At 43.8% G+C, this 24,843-nt stretch overlaps 1 protein-coding gene across 1 annotated transcript; it reads left to right on the forward strand.

The window, feature by feature from the left end:
- The first annotated feature begins 210 nt into the window (after nt 1–210).
- Nucleotides 211–21,490, forward strand: stpg4 (sperm-tail PG-rich repeat containing 4). The gene is made up of 7 exons (XM_056272467.1): nt 211–490; nt 1,026–1,082; nt 1,621–1,878; nt 3,021–3,085; nt 17,187–17,232; nt 20,622–20,726; nt 20,932–21,490. The coding sequence occupies exons 1-7, from the start codon at nt 440–442 to the stop codon at nt 21,040–21,042; spliced, it is 693 nt and encodes a 230-aa protein (XP_056128442.1). The 5' UTR covers nt 211–439; the 3' UTR covers nt 21,043–21,490.
- Nucleotides 21,491–24,843: the final 3,353 nt, after the last annotated feature.

Genomic DNA, 24,843 nt, shown 5'->3' on the forward strand with positions numbered 1-24,843 from the left:
TACAAATGGATGTGTCATATGCCTCTTACATACAACAAATTATTATATGAAAAATGAAACTCACTTTATGTTGTCGCAATCCCTTTTAAAGCTTGGGAGATTTATTTTAGAACTTTAAATTGAAGTTTAATTTAATACAAAAATTAGAACAGACATGTATACAGTACTACAATAATTGTGGATAGCAGCTCAGATAACTTGTGTCTTGAGGTCACATTGTACATTTATATTTTTGATCAGAGAATTTGATGAGCAAACTCATTTTTTTCTCAATATGTAAAAAAATCAGTAAATGTAAATAATAAATACAAAAGCAAGCAAATAGCTGAAACTCATGTATCCAGTACTCTCGATTAATAGTTAAATAGTTTTAGTATCTAAGCGACGCCTCTTGTTGTTGAGGTGTTCGTTACAGAAAACAAACAGGAACGACAGAACTATGGCCATGGGAAGAGAGAAAACATTACCCAAAGGGAAATGTATAGATGGGGTAAGTTTTTACATTTGTGTGGTGGAAGGTTGGTGCATAAGAGTTACACAAGAACTGTTTCTTTATAGTGCAGGGATCTTCTGCGCCTATTTTTGACACAACCATTCAAAAGTTTGAGGGACGGTAAGATTTTTTTTTTTTTTTTTTTTTTTTATAAGTAAAGATATTTATTATGATATGAACATTTTTTTTTTTCAAATAAATGCATTCTTTTAATCTTTCTAGTTTTCAAAGAATCCTGTTTTTAATATTGATGATAATGATAAATGTTTCTTGAGCACAAAATCAGTATATTACAATGATTTCTGAAGGATCATGTGACACTGAAGACGAGTAATGATGATGAAAATTCAGCTTCGCCATCACAGGAATAATTACATAAAAATATATATATATTTTTAAAATTGTTATAATATTTTACGATATTACTGTTCTTTACTTTATTTTTTTATCAAATAAATCCAGCCTTGGGTGAACACAACAGAATCTCACCAACCCCAAATGGTGATCAGTGGTCTTTTTTTCTTCTTTTCAGAAACAGAAAGAAAAAGCCTATACTGACAGAAGTGGTTGGTGGAGAAACACTATTAAGGTAGGTGATATTTTACAAACGATCCAGTCATAGAAGTAAAAGTAACACGAATAGTTGTTCTGAAACAAATGTATGTCATGACAAACACAATATGAAGTGTACTTTTGGTGCACAAATAGCTTCTGTCTTATAAAACAAGGCCTGTTTCACACCGCACACGAAAGCAGCTTGTATTTATCTTGATGCTCATATTAACAGGTTACTGCTTTCACACTACCTACATAAGCAATGTGTAACCACAGCTTCAACTACAACCTATTTTTGTAATGAAAAAATATGCATTATGAAAATACACTTTAATCCTAGTCATCATTATGCTTTTAGTCCTACATCATATAAGCAGTTTTTTACACTTTGGGCTCCGTTCTATAATGATTAATAGCCATTCGGATGATTTCACAATGTTTAAGTGTGTTGTAATAAACAATGACTTCACTCAATAGCCATTTTATACTTTGGCTGTTACTAAAGGAGATACTCAGTGTAAGCCATGATGTAAGGTGTGAAACAGGCGTAAAAGAGCTCTTTCTACCATCAGAACTATCCCATTCCAGGCAGTTACCACATCCGAGACTTCATAGAGGAGACAGAACTCAACCCGGTGCCGAGGACGTACAGCTTCAAAGGCCCCGCGCGAAACACCCTCATGTGGACTGTGCGTCGAGGCGGGGATCTGCTATTGCCCGGGGCGTATAACTTTACTGACTCAACCAATGAGGCTCTGCGGCGCCAGGCAACTTACTCTTTCAAAAACTGCCCCAGACCTGACAACCACACTTTAGGCCTCAGGGATAAGGTCAGTTAATCACAATGATATATAGGCATACAAATGCAAGGTGCCTTGAGGTCAGTTCAACATTCTGTCTTACATTCCATATGATGGGGAGAGCGGGGCGCAGTCTAACACTTTTTGACTTTCTCAGTTTGTGTGAATCCACTTAGGGTTTAGAGAATTTATTTTTTCGAAACATTAATTTCACACGTCTAGGGGTTTTGTTTCATTAATACAGTGTATGCTTTTTTCTTGATTTACCCCGAAAGAATGGAAGTGAAATGTGACAACATGCCCCATAGGTGGGGCACATTGTCAACATGACCATATGACAGCTTAAAATGTTATCTGATCTAACCAAAAAAATATACAAACTAAAATATTTTGTCAATAAAATACAATTATTAACTTTTTCATATAAAATAATGGCATTTTTTAATAATTAAAAATAAAGTAATTTTTGAGTTTGACAACAAACACACTGCAAAACACAGCTATACAACATAGTTCAAAACATAATAATAATGAATCATTTCTGAACATTGACTCAGTCTTTATTCATCTTTTTTTCATGGTTTCTCAATAGAATTCATACAAGTATAAAATAGCATAGTTCTAATAGGGGCACATTGTAACGCAGTGTAACAACGTTCCCCATGCCCAACTGCGTTTTAAACCCCGCTAGTGTCTTCTGCTGGTTAGATCAGCATTAAATAATTATCTCAACTGTGAAATAACAGATATGAGATTAAAATAATTTCAGATTTGTCTAATTTTAAATAAGCACCAAAAAAAAGAAAAATTAACTTAGGTAAGATAAGAAATGTACTTTTGTTTAAAGTAATGTTCAGTGATATCTTCCACTGTTTTTTTGGGGGTTTTTTTTTTGGCAAAAATTAGTAGCCGTCATGCTAGCATGTGTGGAAAGTTTTAAACCATGTGTGTTACAACTAGCCCCACATTATTGTGCCCCGCTCACACCTACAAATCAGTTTAATGTAGCACGCCATATACGATGACATTATTTTTTTGGTGACTGATACTAAAGACAAAAGCAAACTATTTATCTGATATCAGTGGCTGGAGTTAAGCTTTCACCTTTGAGTTTATGAATGAGTATGTCAAAACAATAGTTTGATGTAGTTTTGTGTGTGTGCTTAACGCAGGATATTAATCTCTCTCCTGGTCATTATGATGTTACCGAGAAGCCTGTCCCCAAATCACCCTGCAAGTGAGTAGGCCTCACGCTCGGCACACTTTCACACACTGCAAGTCAGAGAACGTCACACACTGCAGCTCGGCGATGTTCTTCCATCTCATTCTCAGTGTCTTCCTTTACCTCAGGCAGTTCACAGAACAGCTCTCAGATGCTTTAATACTGGCCTCAACAATAAGGATGGTCCAAAGACCAGGGTCAGTGTCAGAGAGTTTGTGACTTTCCCTTGCCTTTACTGGGTACTTGTTGCTGAAATACATGTGTTTTAAAACAGACTTAACATTTGGCTTTCTGTCATGTACTGTACTTAACTGAACACTGTTCTTGCAAATTCTGCTGATTTAAAACCTAATCAATGTGAATTTATCAGGTTGGTTGATATAGATGAAGTTGTTGAACTCGTGACAATGAATCTTGAGATTGAAGCATCAATTAGAAGGGGTTTAAAATTGTAACCACAGTCATTGTCTTCCAGTAAAAGTTTAAGTCAAGTCAAGTCAAGTCATCTTCATTTATATAGCGCTTTTAACAATGGAGATTGTTTCAAAGCAGCTTTACAGAGATAAACATACAATTTACGGTAACAGAGATTGTTTTGGCTTTATAGCGATTTTGAATAATGTTATTTCCGGCTAAAGTTGGTTTTGATTGATTCACTTCCAGCAAAATTATCATTTGTTATTACATTAGGGGCCACTAAGACGACGGCGTTCTCTCTAAACAGACTTTAAACGCGAACCTGTTTAGCCGGTACCGACAAGCCATTACTCAGAATGATATCTGCCGCTGCCGATAGTTTGATTTTCTTAAAAACAAAAACAAAAATCTCTCCCAAATAATGCTGCAAACTATACAGGGAACCCTCTCATTTGGTACATTACTAAAATATAAGAGGTTAAATGAACAACAGAACTATTATATTCAACTCTAATTCAAATAAAAACTGAAATGTTAACATTATAGTTTTCATTATATACTTGTCTTCATGACCAATTTATTCAAGTATACCCACTCTTCAGTTTTACATATTTTTATTATACTTTTATATATTTTATTATACTTTTTTTATAACTAAACTTACAAAATATGAACATTGGATAACTTTCCTGAGGTAAATGCAACGTTAAGAGGCACATTGTTCACAAGCTGTTTTATTGATGTCTTTCCACGGCTGATGTAGCACCTAACTCTGGTTATAAGCCTAAACTTGACATAAACTGTAAACTTGTCCCTCAAATCTGTTTGGTTGATTGGAATGTTGTTCCAGGATCAACAAAGATATTGATCAAGGAATATGTTGCACTTGGTGGAATCAGGTTCTGCTGAAAACCCTGGCTTGAATTAAGGGTGATTCATAGGATCAAATTGAGCCTGCTTTAACTTTGCTATTTTTTTAACTGTTGATGCGTTCTTGTTGCGTTAACTTGCCCTAAATTCAACACATGACAGATTTTCTTCATAAGCAGTATGGGTTGCAGTCTGAACAAGTTTTTTCCGCCCACTTTTGATTGACAGGAAATAATTGGCCCTGATCAGCGGCTCTTGTTAAACAATCGGCCAATGGCTTTTATCGGCCGATACCGATTATTGGCCAATACATTGGTGCATCTCTAGTTAGGTATCTTATTTTTATCTCAACATCACACTGCACCAAGTACTTATACCCCCGGTTTCACAGACTAGTCCCAGACTAAAATGTATGTATGAGCTGTTTTAACTGAAAGCAACTTGCACTGAGATATCTCCAAATATGTCAGTGCCACTGTTTTGTCTCAAGATGCACACCAGTAATGTTTTTAAAGGCATAAAAGCTATTTAAATGTCCTTATTGAACTAAGGACTAATCCTTAGCCTTGTCTGTGAAACCAGGCCATACACTTATACACAAGACTAAAGATAACCATTACAATGCAGTCTTGTTTAAAGGTTTTAGATTAATTCTAGAACAGTGCTTCTAGAACAAAACAAGCTGTAAATTAAGCTAAAACAAATGAAAATCAAGATATTTCTTATTGTAATTCAGCCCAACCGTGGGTTTTGTCTTTGAAGTAGCAGTATTCACAGACTTGAAAAATCTTCACGAGGAAGCCTAATTTCAAAATTGTGATTTATAGACCTGGAAATTTCATGTAAATTAATAAAATCTTACAACTCATTGTGTCACGATTCCCGGTTTCTCTGTTTCATGGGCTCTTATTTTGATATTCTTTTGTCTTGTTGTGCGTAGGTATGTTCAGTTACTGTGTATTTAGTTCCTGTTTCCCTTGTCTCAATTGCTGTCTTGTTAGGGGCTGTTTACACGACACCCTTGTCAACTAAAACCGTAAAATGTGTTTTGACCTGTCATTTGCACGAAAACGGCGTTTTGTGTGCCTGAAAACGCAAACTTTTGAAAACGGGTTTCAAAGTGCAAGTTTTTGAAAACGGTCTCCGTGTAAACAACAAAAATGCAAATCTCTGAAAACGATGATGCCATGCACATGCGTATTACGTGTTCAGTCTATAGTGTTTCATCTCCATCTAATGGCCTGGCAGCAGAATACAGGGTTTTTAGTAGTTTTTGTGGATCCGTGTAAATCGGAATCGTTTTGACAATAGTGTTGTCTGTACACGGAAAACTCAAAGAAAAGCGTCTCTGTTTTAAGCGTATCGTTGTTGTGTAAACTTACCCTTAGTTTTCCAATGCAACCCTTGTTTGTTACCATAACAACTAATCACCTACACCTGTCCTTCATTTTGTGTAAATAAATCCTCAGTTATTTCTGTTCTTTGTCTACATTCGCTTTGACGCGTCCAGTTTAAACCCTCTGTACAGACTTCAGAAGTATATCAGAGTCGGAAATAAGTGGATGGTTTATTTTAATTAGTGATGAGAAACCATGGCTTTCTGAAGCATTTGAGGCTTTCATCAAATTGTGCTGAAAAAAGGTTATTTTAACACAATGCGCATTAGTGATTAATGCACAAATCACCGCAGAGCAGAAAAAGCATGTGACCAAACAAAACTTCGGAAGTCCGTGACATACAAGTGTGGGATCAATACAGTTCTATCTAATCTCATCTAAATTAATTTGTGCCAATTAGACCACAACTCGTGTCATGTGTAGCCTGGTCAACAGATTCTACTGTAGTTGAGGTCAAGAAAAATATTTATGACACAGTTATAATGGCCTACATGACAGTTTAATGTAATGTTAACCCATAAAGCTAAGTGGTTTCTTTGTTTGATAATTAATCTGCTATGTCGTGTTTATGACAATTTATGTTGTCTTGGTAATGTCAAGTTGTCATTTCCAAGACCCTGACAGGTTATGATGTATTGGTTTATGTCAAGTTGTCAAGACATCTCAAACAATGTCATATTTGCATTCAAAATGTCATAATTGAGCGAATGACACTTAATGTAATGACAGTTGTCATAAACATGCATAAAACCTCCTTCATATTCATGACATGTGTCATGTGATGATTATGAAGGTGTCATGTCAGTCTTATGCCCACCCCTTCAAGTAAAGTGTTACCAAAAATCATTAGTTATTAACTTAGGGGCCGCTAACATGACACTGTTCTAACAGAAAACACTCAATGTGCTTCGGCCCGCTCATCTGCACAAAATAGTGCCTGGTGGCTCGTGAACGCAAACCCTGAAATAGATTCCAAGGTGCAAGCCTTGAATAATAATAATAAAAAAAGGTTATCTCTGTGCAAACCTCAAAAACGCAAACCCGTGAAAACGTTGACGCGTGCACATGTGCATCACATGTTTAGTCTATAGGTATACGTGAATACATACGTGCGCAGGCGTGTAGTCCTTCTTTACAAACCAACCCTCAACAAACTACTTGTCTGGCCTTAAAAATGTATAATAAAGAATTATTTATCGCTTCCTCGTAGCCACGTGAACCGGAATTATCCCTACAACGTTTGATCTGTACAGAGGTGAAGGGAAGGGAAGGAGACCTTCACAGGGGAGAGACTAGTTGACACTTCAGGACTGCATTATCGTCGTGTCCAGGCGCAGGTCCTTCATCAGATCTGGATACGGCCTGGATCCGGCGGAGTGCGGTAAACCTCGGGATAAACAGAGAGACTAATATTAGCATAGACGCCATCCTTCTTATGATGTAACAAGTACATCAGGATTAAGTGTTCCCGGTTCCGGCTGACCTTAATCTATACAGCCTAACATTGAATTATAGAAGTCTATAATGTGTTATGTGTATGCTTGGTCAAAGAGATGTGTTTTTAGTCTAGATTTGAACTGACAGACTGTGTCTGCTTCTCGGACAATGTTAGGAAGACCAAAGTTTTGGTGCTAAACAGGAAAAGGATCTACTGCAAGCAGTCGATTTTGATATTCTAGGTATTATCAACTGGGCGGAATTTTGAGATCGCAATAGACGTGAAGGACTATAGGGAGCCAATGCAGTGTTGACAGAACCGGGCTAATATGGTCATACTTCCTGGTTCTGGTAAGAACTCTAGCTGCTGCGTTTTGGACCAGCTGTAGTTTGTTGATTAAGTGTGCAGGGCAACCACGCATAACAGCATTACAATAATCTTGCCTTGATGTCATGAACGCAAGAACTAATTGTTCCATGTTTGTCATTGAGAGCATATGACGTAATTTAGATATATTTATAAGATGGAAAAATGCGGTTTTACAGATACTACAAACGTGACTTTCAAATGAAAGTTTGGTATCAAAGAGCACACCCAGGTTCCTAACCGACGACGAAGACTTGACAGAGGAGCCATCAAGTGTTAGACAGTATTCTAGGTTACTACGTGAGGAAGTTTTTTGTCCAATAATTAGAATCTCTGTTTTTTCAGAATTAAGAAGTAGGAAATTACTAGTCATCCAGTTTTTTATATCAGCTATGCATTCCGTTAATTTTTGTGAATTGGTAAGTTTCGTAAGGGTGTGAAAAAATGTAGAGCTAAGTATCATCAGCATAACAGTGAAAACGTCTCGGTTACGGATGTAACCCTCGTTTCCTGAGTAGGGAACGGAGACGTTACGTCGGATGACGGAGAATGGGGGTTTCGCTAGAAAGCCAGTCCTCTTCGAGTATTAAAAAACGAGCCAATGGCAAAGAAATGCCATGGGTCTGCGGAATTTGCATAATGTATCTCCGCCTCACCGCGTGAGTATTTAAGGAGAGACACCTGCAACAGCAGATCATGTCTTCGCTGAGGAGCCGAGACTGAACTCAGGCGTCTACCCAGCGGTACAGCGGAAGTGGCAGGGAGACGGAACGTCTCCGTTCCCTACTCAGGGAACGAGGGTTACATCCGTAACCGAGACGTTCCCTTTCGTAGTCACTCCGAGTTACGTCGGATGACGGAGAATGGGGGTCCCCGTGTAATCACGCCACCTTCACAGCTGTCTTCCAGTGCCCTACGAAGTCTGACCTCCCTGTTGTGATATAGGCACGGACGAAGGAGTCCTACTTAACACAGGAATACCAAGGTACACTGTGAAGCATATCTCAGGAGATATGCCGCAGCATGCCTACCCGAAGGGAGGACTTAAGAATACACATATGGCCCGAGGGGGCTGCATATGGAGGAACACTGGAGTGACCAGCCCGTGGGGTGGCATCTACTTTCAACTCCAGGAGTGGCAAGGTGGCTTGCCGAGGGAAAGACACATGCTCAAAGAGGCTTACAGTGGAAATACACATGTGGGGGTTGCTCAGAGGAGGAACCATGCACACGGAGGCACCTGGCCGACGCACAGGCAGTAGACACTGGCGCCAGCGTCAACAGTGCTGGAGGAACTCAGGGCTTCAGAGAGGAAGGCTCACCTGAGGAAATATCGCACGTATCCAGTCCGTGGAGTGGAATGGCGAGCAAGCGAAGACACCTGAGCGGGTCCAGTACTAGCTAACTGAAGCGAGTACATGTTTTGGGTGTCGCCCAGCCTGCAGCTCTACAGATGTCTGCCAGCGAGGCGCCATGCGCTAGAGCCCAAGAGGAAGCCACACTCCGGGTGGAGTGCGCTGTCACACCAAGGGGGCATGGTCGGCCTTGCTGTTGGTAAGCCAAAGCAATGGCGTCCACTATCCAGTGAGACAACCTCTGCTTTGAGAGAGCCTTTCCCTTCAGTCTCCCACCATAACAGACAAAGAGCTGGTCTGAGGTCCTGAAACACTGCGTCCTGTCTACGTAAGCACGGAGGGCGCGTACTGGACAGAGCAGTGCCAAGGCTGGGTCTGCCTCCTCCAGGGGCAGCGCTTGCAGGTTCACCACCTGGTCCCGGAAGGGAGGGGTGGGAACCTTGGGCACATATCCAGGCCGGGGTCTCAGGATACGTGAGAGTATGCCGGCCCGAATTCCAGGTACGCTTCGTCAACGGAGAATGCGTGCAGGTCCCCTACCCTCTTGATGGAGGCCAGTGCAACCAGGAGCGCTGTCTTCATTGACAGGAACTTAAGCTCAGCTGATTGCAGAGGCTCAAAAGGAGCCCTCTGCAGGGCATTTAAGACCACTGAGAGGTCCCAAGAGGGAACGAGAGGAGGGCGAGGAGGATTCAGTCTCCTCGCTCCTCTCAGGAACCTGATGATCAGGTCGTGCTTTCCAAGAGACTTACCTTCAACTGCTTCTTGATAAGGGGCGATAGCGGCCACATACACCTTCAGGGTGGAGGGAGACAGCCTTCGCTCCAACCCGTCTTGCAGGAAGGAAAGCACGACACTGATCGAGCATCTCCTGGGGTCTTCTCGGCAAGAAGAGCACCAGTTGACAAAGAGGTTCCACTTCAACGCATAGACATGTCTCGTGGACGATGCTCTAGCGGAAGTGATGGTAGCCGCCACCGCTGGTGGCAGGGTACTCAAACCTGCCTCGTCCCGTCCAGGAGCCACACGTGGAGTCTCCAAAGATCGGGACGAGGGTGCCATAGGGTGCCCCGTCTCTGAGAAAGGAGGTCCTTCCTCAGAGGAATTGGCCAAGGAGGTGCTGTCGCGAGGAGTATCAGTTCGGAGAACCAGGTCTTGGTGGGCCAGTACGGGGCGACCAAAATGACCTGCTCCTCGTCCTCCTTGATCTTGCACAGAGTACGTGCGAGAAGGCTCACTGGGGGAAACGCATACTTGCGTAGGCCCTGCGGCCAGCTGTGCGCCAGTGCATCCGTGCCGAGCGTGCCCTCGGTCAGGGAGTAATACAGGGCGCAATGGGATGAGTCGTGGGAGGCAAATAGATCTATCTGTGCCTCCCCGAACTGGTCCCATATCAGCTGGACCGACTGGGGATGGAGTCGCCATTCGCCAGAGGTTGGCCGGAGCCGTGACAGCTCGTCGGCTGCAAGGTTCCGCACTCCTGGAATGTAAATAGCACGAAGGAACCTCAGGTGCTTCTGACTCCATAAGAGGAGGTGGCGTGCGAGTTGCGACATACGGCGAGAGCGTAGACCACCCTGACGGTTGATGTACGCTACAGTCGCGGCATTGTTCGAGCGGACAAGTAAGTGTTGACCCAGGAGCAACGCGTGGAAGCGGTGCAGGGCAAGGCGTACTGCCAGCAACTCGAGGCAATTGACATGCATGAGGCGCTGGGGTCTTGTCCAGGAGCCCGCGGCTGCATGTCCATTGCACATGGCGCCCCAGCCCGTGGCAGAGGCATCTGTGGAGACAACAACATGCCTGGAAACTCGTTCTAGGGGAACTCCGGCCCGTAGAAAGCTGAGGTTCCGCCACGGGGTGAAGGTCTGACGGCAGGTCGGAGTTATTGGAACTCTGAGCGTACCGCGATGCCATGCCCACCTCGGGACCCGATCGCGAAGCCACAGCTGAAGCGGTCTCATATGAAGCAATCCGAGTGGCGTTGCCGCGGCTGCGGATGCCATATGCCCCAGGAGCCTCTGAAAAAGTTTCAGTGGGACCGCACTCTTGCCCTCGAACTGTCGAAGACAAGTCAGCAGTGAGTGTGCGCGCTCGCTCGTAAGCTGCGCGGACATGGCAACCGAGTCTATCTCCATACCGAGAAAAGAGATCCTCTGCACGGGGCAAAGTTTGCTCTTCTCCCAGTTGACCCGAAGGCCCAGACGGGCTAGGTGCCGGAGCACAAGGCCTCTGTGTTCGCAAACCTGATCTCGAGAGTGAGCTAATATTAGCCAGTCGTCAAGATAATTCAGGATGCGAACCCCGTGTTCGCGTAGGGGAACAAGGGCTGCCTCGACGACCTTCGTAAAGACGCGAGGAGACAGAGCCAACCCGAATAGGAGAACCGCGTACTGGTATGCCTGCCCCTCGAAAGCAAACCGAAGAAACGGTCTGAGTCGAGGTAAAATGGAGACATGAAAGTAGGCGTCCTTCAGGTCTATCGCTGCAAACCAATCCTGTGGCCGCACGCATTCAAAAATGCGTTTGGCCGTGAGCATCTTGAACGGCAGCCTGTGAAGGGAGCGGTTCAAGACGCACAAGTCCAGGATTGGCCGTAACCCACCGGTTTTCTTGGGGACAATGAAGTAGGGGCTGTAGAACCCTGACCTCATCTCGGCTGGAGGGACAGCCTCGATTGCACCCTTCGCCAGCAGGGTAGCAACCTCCGCTCTCATGACCGGGGCATTGCCACCGACCATAGTAAAGCGGACTCCCCTGAAGCGGGGAGGAGACCGTGCGAACTGAATCGCATAGCCGAGCCTGATAGTTCGGGCGACCCAACGGGACAGATTGGGGAGCTCTAACCAAGCCCCCAAAAACTGATCCAGTTGAATCATCCGAGCCACAGGCGTCCCCCCGGAGGGGCAGCGAAGCGGAGTGACCGGCACAGGCAAGGGTGGCATAGCGGCCCTGAGCGTGTGCACAGCCAAGCTCCGCGCCCTGACAGAGGAGACCAGGGAAGGACCAGCGTTCCACGGGGGTCTGCTCTGCCAGGGGTCTGGCGATAGAGGGGGATGAGAGTGGTGTGGTCCGGGGACGGCACGCACTGTCATCCTCACCCTTTAGAGACAGAGGAGGACGAGAGTGGCGAGGCACGGGGGCGTCGCGCACTGCCATCCTGCTCTGTGTGCTCAGTGATGGTGTCAGATCTTTCTTTAACCACAATAGGGTGCTGCCCACCCGTGGGTGAACAGCGGGGAGTGGAGAACAAAAGATTCTCCCCCGGCCCTCCACCGGGGGAAGGAGGGGGCCTGCTACCGCCTCCTGGGAAAGATCCGATGCCATCACTGAGCAGCCCATCTCAGGAACGCCGCTTAGCCTGGCGTTTAGCGGGGCGCGGGGCCTGAGGGGGCTGGGTCGCCTTCCTGCGGCTTCCTCCACGACGCGGCCCGGGTGAAGGCTGCTGCTGGGGCCGTGCGGGAGGGGCGGGAGCCACAGGAGGGCGCCCTCGGCGGCGAGCAGGCTGAGGCGTCTGTGCCGACGGCTGGGTGGAGGCAGCAGCTGGCAGACGGGGCAGAATATGTTTAATCGCCTCAGACTGCTTCTGTGCGGTTGAAAACTGCTGGGCGAAGTCTTCAACCGCTCCGCCGAAGAGGCCGGCCTGGGATATGGGGGCGTCGAGCAGACGAGTCCGCTCAACGTCCCGCATATCGGCCAGGTTCAGCCAAAGGTGACGCTCCTGGACCACTTTAGTGGCCATCACCTGACCCAGGGAGCGTGAGGCTACTTTCGTCGCCCGGAGAGCGAGGTCAGTGGCGGCACGCAGTTCGTCGAACGTCCCTGGGTCAGTCCTGCCCTCGTGCATGTCTCTGAGCAGCTGGGCCTGGTAGACCTGCAAGGTGCTCATAGCATGCAGAGCAGCAGCCGCCTGTCCTGCAGCTCTGTGAGACCTCGCCACCATAGATGACGAGAATCTACAGGCCTTGGACGGGTGCTTAGGATTACCACGAGAGGAGGCACTCTGAGGACACAGTTGCATCGCAACAGAGCGCTCCACCGGGGGAATCCCAGTGTACCCATGGGCAGCTGCGCCATCGAGGGGAGGAAAGGCGGAGAAAGCTGACGAGCGTTCACGGGAGGTCAAAGGAGCCTTCCATGATCTCGACAGCTCCTCATGCAGCTCCGGGAAGAAAGGAATTGGGGTTGGCTGAGGCCGTGAGGTGGCAGCCGCACCCAAAAACCAATCGTCCAGCCGCGAGCGCTCGGGGCAGGGCGGAGGGTTCCACTCTAGCCCGATGCTCACGGCTGCCCGGGACAGCATGGCTGTCATCTCGGGATCAGACACGGGCAACGCTGGGACTCCCGAGGGAGGCAACGCAGCCGCATCCTCACTTCCCTAAGAATCGAGCCCACCTTGTGATGCCGCGATCGACATCGCGTCCTCCTCTGGAGCGCCGAATGAAACACGCGGAGCTTCCGAAGAAGCGCCCGCCTGAATCACCGCGGCACTCGCGGGTTGCAACACAGCGGAGGGGGGCGTGGTCTGAGGACGCATCGTCGGATTGCTCCACACCGTTACCCTCAGATCACCCTGTCCCCCAGCCGAACTACCACCTCTCGTGGAGGAAGCAGGACGGGTGGTGGACGCGGGGACTCTCACTGATAGATCATTGAGTCTCAATCTAAGTGTTGCGATGGCCATGTTCCCACAGAAGGAACATGAGTCATCCACGAGCGCTGCTTTAGCGTGCTCAAAGCCCAGACACACAAAGCAGCGCTCGTGCCCATCAGAAGATGACAGATATCGACCGCAACCAGAAGAACACGGGCGAGACATCTTTAAAAAGACGTGCCACGTGCAGCTCTTTTAGGAGAGGAAAAACTCTGCAATGCTGAGGCGACCAGGGAGAAAACACAAAGTCTGGCAGACCACTGCACAGATCGCAGGCAATGTGAAGACTCGCTGGGTACCGCCGTCACACCAACACTGGAGAGTTCGCTCATCTCGAAGAGGTGAGTCACTTGTAAACTCAGGTCTTGTGGCTGTGGAGTGAAGAGGTTCTCTTGGCTCCGAAGCGAAAACATGATCTGCTGTTGCAGGTGTCTCTCCTTAAATACTCACGCGGTGAGGCGGAGATACATTATGCAAATTCCGCAGACCCATGGCATTTCTTTGCCATTGGCTCGTTTTTTAATACTCAAAGAGGACTGGCTTTCTAGCGAAACCCCCATTCTCCGTCATCCGACGTAACTCGGAGTGACTACGAAAGGGAACTAATGCCATGCTTCCTAATGATATCTCCTAAGGGTAGCATGTACAGAGTGAACAGCAAAGGTCCTAGTACTGAGCCTTGTGGTATGTCATACTGAACTTTTGATCAATAAGACATCTCTTCATTTACTGCTACAAACTGATAACGGTCAGATAAGTATGATTTAAAACATGCTAATGCAATTCCACTAATGCCAACATAATTTTTGAGTCTATTTAAAAGAATGTTGTGGCCAATAGTATCAAATGCAGCACTAAGATCGAGTAACACTAATAGAGAGATACAACCACGAAACTATGATAAGAGCAAATCATTTGTGACTCTAATGAGAGCTTTCTCATTTTTATGGTACGGTCTAAATCCTGACTGAAAATCCTCGCAGATATCATTTCTTTCTAAAAAGGAACATAGTTGCGAAGATACTGCCTTTTCTAGTATCTTTGACAGAGAAGCTAGATTCGAGATCGGCCTGTAATTGACTAAATCTGTAGGATCAAGTTGTGTTTTTTTAACAAGTGGTTTAATCATAGCCAGCTTAAAAGTTTTGGGTACGTATCCTAATGACAAAGATGAATTAATGACATTAAGAAGAGGATCTATGACCTCTGGAAGCATCCCTTTCAATAGATTAGTCAGTATAGGGTCTAACATACTGTACATGTTGTCGATTTAGATGATTTAACGAGTTTAGAAAATTCTTCCTCTCCTATAGCAATGAATTAATCAAAATTTTCCTTAAGGAGACAACAATACACTGCCTCTTTCCATGAAATGTGAAAAAACTCTAGTTTTGTTTTCTTGCAGTTGGTCTCCATTTTTCTGGCTGCTCTCTTAAGGGCCTGAGTGTACTCGTTGTACCACGGCGTTGGACTATTTTCTTTTATCTTCTTTAAGTGCAAAGGAGCAACTGTGTCTAAACTGCTGCAAAAGAGAGAGTCAAAAGTTTCTGTCGCAATATTGAGTGCTTCTAAGCTATCTGGGATGCTGAGGAGATGAAACTGATAGGAATATTATTAATAAAGCAATCTTTGGTGGAAGAAGTGATAGGTCTAACATATTTGTAACACAGAGTCAGCTTTGCAACCCTGGCTAGATGGAGTATACATGAGACCAGATAATGATCTGAGATCGCTCTGCTGCAGAATTTCAAGGGCATCAACATTTATTCCATGTGATAATATTAGATCTAGAGTATGATTCTGAAAATGAGTAGGTCCTGACACGTGTTGTTTAACTTCAAGTTATAACTCCAAGATAACTATTTTTCGTTATCTACATGTATATTAAAATCACCAGCAATTAGGACTTTATCTGCAGCCAGTACTGACTCAGCAAATCAGCAAATTTTTTGATAAAGTCTGTATGGTGCCCTGGTGGCCTGTATATATAGCCAGCACAAATCTCAAACGTAATTTATCATTTACACTAGATAGTGTTACATTAAGCACCAACACTTCAAAATAATTATATTTAAAACAAGACTTCTCAGTAATTCTGTAGATATTACTATTGTAACGGTCACCAGCTGGAGTGCCCTTGAGAGTCACCAGAGCTGGTCCACATTAAACTATTGTCATTCCCTCATAAACTACATTTCCCATAACTTACTGCCTGGTCTCATCATCCCTGATTGCATCCACCTGTGTCTCATTACCTTGTCAGTCTCAGCCTATTTAAACCATGTACACTCATTCATTCTCTGCAAAGTCTTGTTTAGTGTCACTCACTATACAATTCTAAGCATTCTCCCTGGTTTAATTTGCCTGTTCCGTGGATTACTCTTTTACCCGTGTTCCCTGTGTTGTGTTTGTTTGTATGGACTGCCTGCCTGTGTTTGACCCTGCCTGTACTTTGGATTACGTCTTTGGATTACCTTGTTCAATAAATACTGCATTTGGATCCACAACCTTTGTGTCTCAGAGCAGTTCGTGACAACTATAAATTACAGCAACACTTCCCCCTTTGCCTTTCAGACAAGGCTCATGTTTATAACAATAATCTTGGGGGGTGGACTCATTTAAAGTAATGTAATCGTCTGGTTTTAGCCAGGTTTCGGTCAAACACAGCACATCTAGGTTATAATCTGTAATCATATCATTAACAATAAGTGCTTTTGAAGTAAAGGACCGATTATTCAGCAACCCGAGCTTTATCATTTGTTCATCTGTATTATATCTGTTTTTTATTTGTTGAACATCAATACAATTTTTACCCTTAAATGGGTTAGGGAGTTTTTTGTATTTCCTAATTCAGGGAACCGACACAGTCTCTGTATGATGATATCTTGGTGAAAGAGTCTCTATGTGATGGAATTTATCTGACCTCAGTGACGTGAGACAGCTAGCAGACGGTCGGTTTAGCCAGTCTGCCTGCTTCCTGACCTGAGCCCCAATTCATGATTGCAAGGATGTTACCCAATCAGTGGCCAAACGGGATATACATATATATATATATAAAATGTTTGTTTTTCTTTTTGTGCAAAAACGTTATTAACATTATAAGTGAATCTCAAGAAACATGTTAAAATCAAATATCAACATAAATCAATGTCATGACGACCCCTTTAATTATTTTAGTTATAATTGTTTTAGTTACTTTAAAATCATTTTAGTTAGTACAGTAATTATTTAAATTGTTGTGTACAATTAATCATTTGAACATCAACATATCCAGCCAAAACACTTGAGTGAAAGTTTTTTTTAGAAATGCATTTGAGTAAAAGTAGAAGTATTCAGTTGCAATAGTAAAAGTTCCACAAAATAGTGTGAAATACATAATTTCACTCGCTTGTGAATTATTCTTTCTAACACAAATGAAAAACAAAATGCAATATTTTTGTAGTGGGGGCCAATGAAAGTATTAGTAGAGCAAGTGCAAATCTGAAGCACCAGCCTGATTGAACAAATAGAAGAATCCTTATTGTTGAGGCCTGTAGTGTTTCAGTTGACTCTTTCCTCTCCTCCACCCTGTTTGTACCATTTTATTGTCTTCTCTTTTGCCACTCATCTCTTATTGCAGACACGTGATGTTCCGATCAGCTGTACAAAGGGTCAGCTTTCTCCCGGTAAGTGTCCGGTTTCATTGTGATTAATATAGTCTAACCTATAATGTATATATTAAAAGCTTTGCCTGTTTTCTCCCAGAATGGTTTGTAAAGCATGTAGATTCATGTGAGAGAGTTTCACTGATGCGCGTCAGTGTTGCACCTCATGCACCGTGGCTTCAGTGGCAGTGTTGGCTGGTTATTCGAGCTGTGCTGGCAGCTGTCTAGTGTTGACGGAAAAGTGAGGATGCTAAATCATCCTCTGGGTCTCATTAGGGTGAACATTAGGGCTTTGTGTGGTTGTAGAAGGGTGTCGTTTCATGTCAGACAAGTGTTTTGTCAAAGGTTAAGTAGCAAAGAAACCTCAAGCTTATTCTTAAGATGACAGATCAACAGCAAACAGGCAAATTATATTACTCAGAGGCTGAACTTCCATAGTTTAAGGCTGGAATACAAACAAGACTGAACAGATTTTAAAACACTATATGGCATCATATACTTGCCAACTTAAATGGTTATAGAGAAACACTGGGCATCATACGCTAAATGACTGAGGATTACACACTACCAGACTTTAAAGTTGTTCAGAACACAACAAAAGCCGTTTTTTCACCGTCTGGCTGAACGACTCTATGAACGGTAAAGGCACTCACCCACTACAAGATAATCAGGACGATTTTGGTCCCAATACTCCTCTTCCGACAATCCCAGGTAAAGTCCAGATTATCTTGATGGATCTACAGATTATTTTATTATATTTCCCTGTGGTGTGATCTGTGTTAAGAGTCATTGAATCTGCTCGGGAAGAACACCAATCTCAAATTGTAAATATCCAACATGTTAAATAAATAAATCAGAAATAATGTTGTGTGGGTGGAACCACGAGGACAAATGGGCCAGCCTGGTTCCAATTTCCACTTGTATCAAGTGTGATATTTATTTTATGCAACAGGTAAAAATGAGTTATTAATGAGTGATTGGTAACACTTAACACTAACACTTTTGGTTAGTTCACCCAAAAATTTAAATTATCCCATAATTTACTCACCCTCAAGCCATCCTAGGTGTATATGACTTTCTTTTTTCAGCCAAACACAATCGGAGGAATAAAAAAAAATATCCGGCCTCTTCCAAGCTTTATAATGGGAGTGAATAGAGCCTATGATTTTGAAGCTTAAAAAAGCGCATCCATCCATCATAAAAGTAATCCATACGGCTCCAGAGTAATGGAGGCCTTCTGAAGCGAAGTGATGCGTTTTTGTAAAGAAAAATATCCATATTTATAATTTTTTAAACTATAATCACTGGCTTCTGGCAACAGCCGTACGTGAGTCGAGTTCTGGTGGAAGAGTGACCTCTGACCCGATGCACCAGCCACTTATTAGGTACACCTGTTCAATTGCTCTTTAATGCAAATATCTAATCAGCTAAACAAATGGCAGCAACTCAATACATTTAGGCATGGTCAAGACAGCACAGGCCCACAACACACCAAACCTTGAAGCAGATGGGCTACAGCAGCAGAAGAACACACCAGGTTTTATATGCTAAAAAGTTGGCCAGTTTAGTCCCAAGTAGTATTGAAGAAGTAGGCTGCACTTACAAGTTTACTTCTACTAATATCAGTGTACTAGAAATTCTAGTACATTGATATTAGTATACTTAAACTTTACTACATAAAGTATACTTAATAAAATGAACTTGAAGTATACTTATTATTCGTACGGGTAAGAACAGCCTACAATTCACACAGGTTCACCAAAATTGGACAATAGAAGATTAGAAAAATGTTGCCTGGTCTCATGAGTCTCGATTCCTGCTGCAACATTCAGATGTTAGGATCAGAATTTGGCATAAACAACATGAAAGCATGGATCCATCCTGTATCAATGGTTCAGGCTGGTGCTAATGTAATGGTGTGAAGGATATTTTCTTGGCACACTTTGGGCCCCTTAGTCCTATAATCAAATGGCCTCTACAGTCCAGATCTCAATACAATAGATAGAGGACCTTTGGGATGTGGTGGAATGGGAGATTCACATCATGGATGTGCAGCCGACAAATCTGGAGCAACTGCGTGATTCTATTATGTCAATTTGACCAAAATCATTTCCAGCACCTTGTTTAGTCTATGCTATGAAGAATGAAGGCAGTTCTTAAGGCAAAAAGGGGTTCAACCTGGTACTAGTAAGGTGTACCTAATAAAGTGGCCCATACCTCTTTTGTTTGTGGATAAATCTGCGTTTTTGAACAATCACTTGTTATGATGTTTTATTAACAAAGTTCGGGAGAAGTACGTTCAGATAATTAACACGGGCGGAGAGCACTCGGCAATCATGATTAAAACGTGTATATATAGACTCAGCAGTCTCACCTCATTCTCTGACAGTTCAGCAGCGTCCCTCCACCACCCCTTCTCCACTCTTCTAGTCCTAAACCACTTTACATACAGGGGGGGAGTACTCTGGGTTCGGGCCGAATTCCGAGCTCGGAACCCTCCCCCCGGACAGCACGCCAAATACGCATTATACTTTATTCCCTTTAATTGTATGTAAGTGTGAACTCGTGAATTAATGATTCAATGACTCACTCAGGTTCACCTTAAGGCATTTGAAAATACAGAGAAAGCTTTTTTTGATATTGATATTTTCTTTATTGAGTTGTGAGTAACTTGTTTTGGAAGGTGTTGAATATGGCTTTTTTGGACAGGAGTCCCTTAATGAAATAATAGCTCAGTGCCTCTTCAGACATGTGTAGTATGGCACAGCTATCCGCTCTTGTCCAGGGGAATGCCGAGCTGGCTGGCCGTCCTATAGAAGAAGGGCGCAACGGCCTGATGCCTTTAAAACCAACGGAAGTTGACATCATGAGCAAGCAGGCAGAGGGAAGTGAGTTCCACTGCAGCCAGCATTAACACCTCCGGCACAGTTCAACCCGCCACACACACCACTGCACAGGCCAGCTGGATCAAGTGAGGCTGCCGGTGGAATCAAATGGCATGTAATGATAGCAGACAGCTTCTGTAGCACATGCGCTGAGCAGTGAAAGTTCTTTTTTTAAAAAAAAGCTATGGTTTTGAAAGCACATAAATAGACCTATTTCTGTGATTATAGAGTCAAGCACAGGTTGATGAAGTGCTTTTTTTGGAGAACACTAATTAGATTTTTTGATCTTCCAATCTAAAGGAATATTTCAGGCCGTGGAACACAAAAGGGCAAGTTTATCAGATTGTCCCTGCTGCTTTTTTAGCATATAATGAAAGTGGATTGCGATTTAAATTAATAAGGTCCATGAAAGATTCATAAAAGAAGTTCATATGAAAATTTTGGGGTGAACTATTCTATCAACTGGTTAATTTAATTAAATTTGAATTTTAATTTTGTTGACTTGACTTCCATTAATGGATTTAGAAGGAGGGACCAGCACCTGGACATTACAATCCAAGGCCAAGCACGGGCATTGCAATCACTTCCTGCTTTAGGTCTACGGTACCACGGCTGTACAGTGTGCATTCGGTGAGCTCCATTTCTATCCCTGTTCGATAACAAGCTCTACAACCCTACATTAAGTCTTACAACAGCAAAACTAGTCTCAGGGCCATCGATTTACAACACCAAAATCAGTGTATTGATTATCAGAAATGGGATGAATGTGCATGCTATAAAGTAAAATGGGGCCAAAAGTCTCAAACCTTTGCTCTTTTTTTTCTTTTTTTGACAGGGAACTCCCGGACCAGGTGTGCATGAGCCCACATGGCACAGAGGTCAACGGCTCAGCACTAAGGGCAAAGTGGACTGGGCCTATGACCTCCTTTTTCGCAACATACCATGAACTTTGCCCTCTCTTTTGTCTGAGTTTCCCACAAGTATTCCTTCTAGTAATATTTCCCATTCTTTTGAAAGCAGGGTGTTGCCAGCTGGTATGCGACTGATCTTGTTAAAATGTGGTTGAAATAATGTCAGTTGTTGTTTTAACATTGAAGTAAGTTAAAAACAACGTTTTATGCTGAATTTTTGTAAAAGGGTAAAGAAAATATGTATACATTTTAATAAGATTTGTAAGATATGACATTGAAACAACATTGTAATATTAACATTGATTCAATTTAAATAAAAAATCTATCTCTGCAATCTCTGTTATGTCATGAACTGACTGTGTGGCTGCCCATGTATTGAACAAATCTTTGTGATGACTCTCACATTCACATAACTCATTCAGCCTGAACAAAGAGATCATTGTCACACAATAAAATGTCTCAGTTACTAATGTAACCCTCGTTCCCTGAAGGAGGGAACGGGAGACGTAACGTCGACGTGACGACGTAATTGGGATCACTTCAGGGAGCCCTATCATCTTCGAGTGTCTACAGAACGAGCCATTGAACGTCGGCGTGCGTGAATCGCGTCACAAGCCCCGCCCCGCAGCGCGGGTATAAACAGGAAGCGGGTGCACACACTCTTTGTTTTTCGCTGAGGAGCCGAGATAGTGACGGCCGTATAGCGATGGTCAGCAACCGTGGCCACCGGACGTTACGTCTCCCGTTCCCTCCTTCCGGGAACGAGGGTTACATTAGTAACCGAGACGTTCCCTTTTAGTCGCTCACGTTCGATGTAAGATCGACGTGACGACGTAATTGGGATCCCATGGAAAACGCCAGCGCCCTACGCAAGACTCTCAGACACCCAACTGGCTGGGGCGGAAGGCCTGCATAGAGGGAGTTCAACTGCTGTTCCGTTATAACCCACACAGTGGAACTCTTGGATAACACTGGGAAAGCGTGCCTTTCCAGGGGAGAGGGACGCTGCGGAAGCCAAATTCTGCCCGAAGGGAGGTAACATGTGGAGAATACACATATGGACTGGCCAGTTAAGGGCAGTGCAACATATGGAATGTCACTGGGGTGCTCCAGCCTGAGAAGAGGGAGGCAACACCGGGCAGTGACAGGGAAAGACACGGGCTCACCGCAGGGAGCTGGTCGTGGAAGTATACGCATATGGGATCGCCGCAGAGATCACCACATATGGAACCCAGCCTAGCATAAGTTACACAAGGCAAGCATACGAGCACTAGGCGTGGTGTTGGACGCTCCGTGGTGCGGAGGAACTCTACAGGGTTCGTCTAAGAGGGGAACTCGACTAGAACAAAAAAGTGCACGTATCCGCTCCATGTGGAGGGGAGTGGCGCAGCAAGCCGACACTAGAGCGGGAACTTCGGTGTTACCGGCTGGTTGAAGCGAGCACACAGGAAGAAACCGGCTCAACACGTAGGCTATAGAACCTAGCGAATGTGTTAGGTGTCGCCCAGCCCGCAGCTCTAAAGATGTCTGTCAGCGAGGCGCCGTGTGCCAGCGCCCAAGAAGAAGCGACACCCTGAGTGGAGTGGGCTCTCAACCCGGGCGGGCAAGGCACGCCTTGGGCTTCGTAAGCCAAGGCGATGGCATCCACTATCCAGTGGGCCATCCTCTGCTTGGAGACAGACTTTCCCTTCTGCTGGCCTCCATAACAGATGAAGAGCTGATCTGAGGTCCTGAGGCTTTGCATTCTGTCCACGTACAGCCGCAGAGGCTGAACGGGACAGAGAAAAGCCAGGGCTGGGTCTGCCTCCTCCGAAGGCAGCGCTTGCAGGTTCACCACCTGGTCCCGGAAGGGAGTGGTAGGAACCTTGGGCACGTATCCGGGTTCTAGGCACGATTCGTCGGCCGAAAATGCATGCAGGTCCCCTACCCTCTTGATGGAGGCCAATGCAACCAGGAGTACTGTTTTACAGGACATCATTTTTAACTCCGCTGACTGCAAAGGCTCAAAGGATGGTCTCTGAAGTGACGAAAGGACCAGAGACAGATCCCAAGAGACAAATCCCCCAGAGAAAAATCCCTTAAGATGCTCACGGCCACCGCTGATAGCGCTGTCACACCAACACTGGAACAAGAGTTTTCTTAAACGTTTTCTTCAACGTTGCAGCAGTCTGCAGAACTCAGAGTCAAACAGTAGCTCTTCTCCAAAGTGAAAGACAAGGAGTGTGTGCGCCCGCTTCCTGTTTATACCCGCGCTGCGGGGCCGGACGCGTGATGCAATTCACGCACGCCAACATTCATTGGCTCATTCTGTAGACACTTGAAGATGATAGGGCTTCCTGAAGTGATCCCAATTACGTCGTCACGTCGACTTTACGTCGAACGTGAGCAACTGAAAGGGAACTGCTGTTTACAACACTCACACACAATAGCTAGATTAACCCTATTGTTGAAGTCCTGAATAATTCTGCTGACATTAATGAGAATGTACATGTGGGTTGTGTAGGACTATATTTATGTCTATATCTAATAATTAAATTTAATCTACAGTATATAGCTACTGTGTGGTTAAATTTACCAAATTCTGAGTAAAAAATTAATCTATTTCCCATTTTTCTAATTTAATGCTAAATGTTTATCGGTGCATTCAGTAGTTTGGTGCTCATTTAAAAAGCTGTACACATGAATGCTGTACACTCACATGAAATGAAGACTGTACTCATAGTAGTTTTCTATAAAAAGTATTTTAATTTTAAATGGTGCGGGTCACCCCTCACAATGTATTTCACCATGTGGAAATGACGTGACCCGCACTGTTTCACTAAACATACAACAATAAAGTAATATCTTCAGAATTACTGAGACGTCTAGTTTCAAATATAATTCTTTTGAAGTGTTGGTGCTTAATGTAACACTATCTAGTGTAAATGATAAATCACGCTTGACATTTGTGCTAGCTACTGTATACAGGCCACCAGGGCACCATACAGGCTTTATCAAAGAAATTGCTGATTTTTTATAGGAGTTAGTACTGGCTGCAGATAAAATCCTAATTGTTGGTGATTTTAATATACATATAGATAACGAAAAAGACGCATTGGGAATGGCATTTAGAGACATTCTGAACTCTATTGGAGTTAGACAACACGTGTCAGGACCCACTCATTGTCATAATCATACTTTAGATCTAATATTGTCACATGGAATCAATGTTAATGTCATTAAAATTCTGCAGCAGAGCGATGACATCTCAGATCATTATCTAGTCTTGTGTATACTCCATTTAGCCAAGGTTGCAAAGCCGACTCCGTGTTACAAACATGTTAGAACTATCACTTTTTCCACAAAAGATTGTTTTATTAATAATATTTCATATCAGTTTAATCTCCTCAGCATCCCAGATAGCTTAGAAGAACTCGATTTTGCAACAGAAACTTTTGACTCCCTTTTCCAGCACTTTAGACACAGTTGCTCCTTTGCGTTTTAAGAAGATTAAAGAAAATAGTCCAACGCCGTGGTACAACGAGCATACTCGGGCCAGAAAAATGGAGCGCACCTGGAAGAGAACAAACCTAGGCGTTTTTTGAATTTCTTGGATGGAGAACACAGTTGCGTACAGAAAAGCCTTAAAAACGGCTAGATCTGCTTATTTTTCGACACTCTTAGAAGAAAACAAACACAACCCTCAGTATTTATTTGACACAGTGGCTAAATTAACAAGAAATAATGCTTCTACTTCTGAAGTTTCCAAAGAGCATAGAAGTAATGACTTTATTACTTTAATGACAGTAATGACTTTCTTTACCTACAAGATTGGTAATATTAGAGAGAAAATTGTA

The sequence above is a fragment of the Rhinichthys klamathensis genome, unplaced genomic scaffold, assembly GCF_029890125.1.
Source record: "Rhinichthys klamathensis goyatoka isolate OS25496 unplaced genomic scaffold, OSU_Roscu_1.1 h1tg000338l_1, whole genome shotgun sequence".
Classification (NCBI taxonomy): domain Eukaryota; kingdom Metazoa; phylum Chordata; class Actinopteri; order Cypriniformes; family Leuciscidae; genus Rhinichthys; species Rhinichthys klamathensis.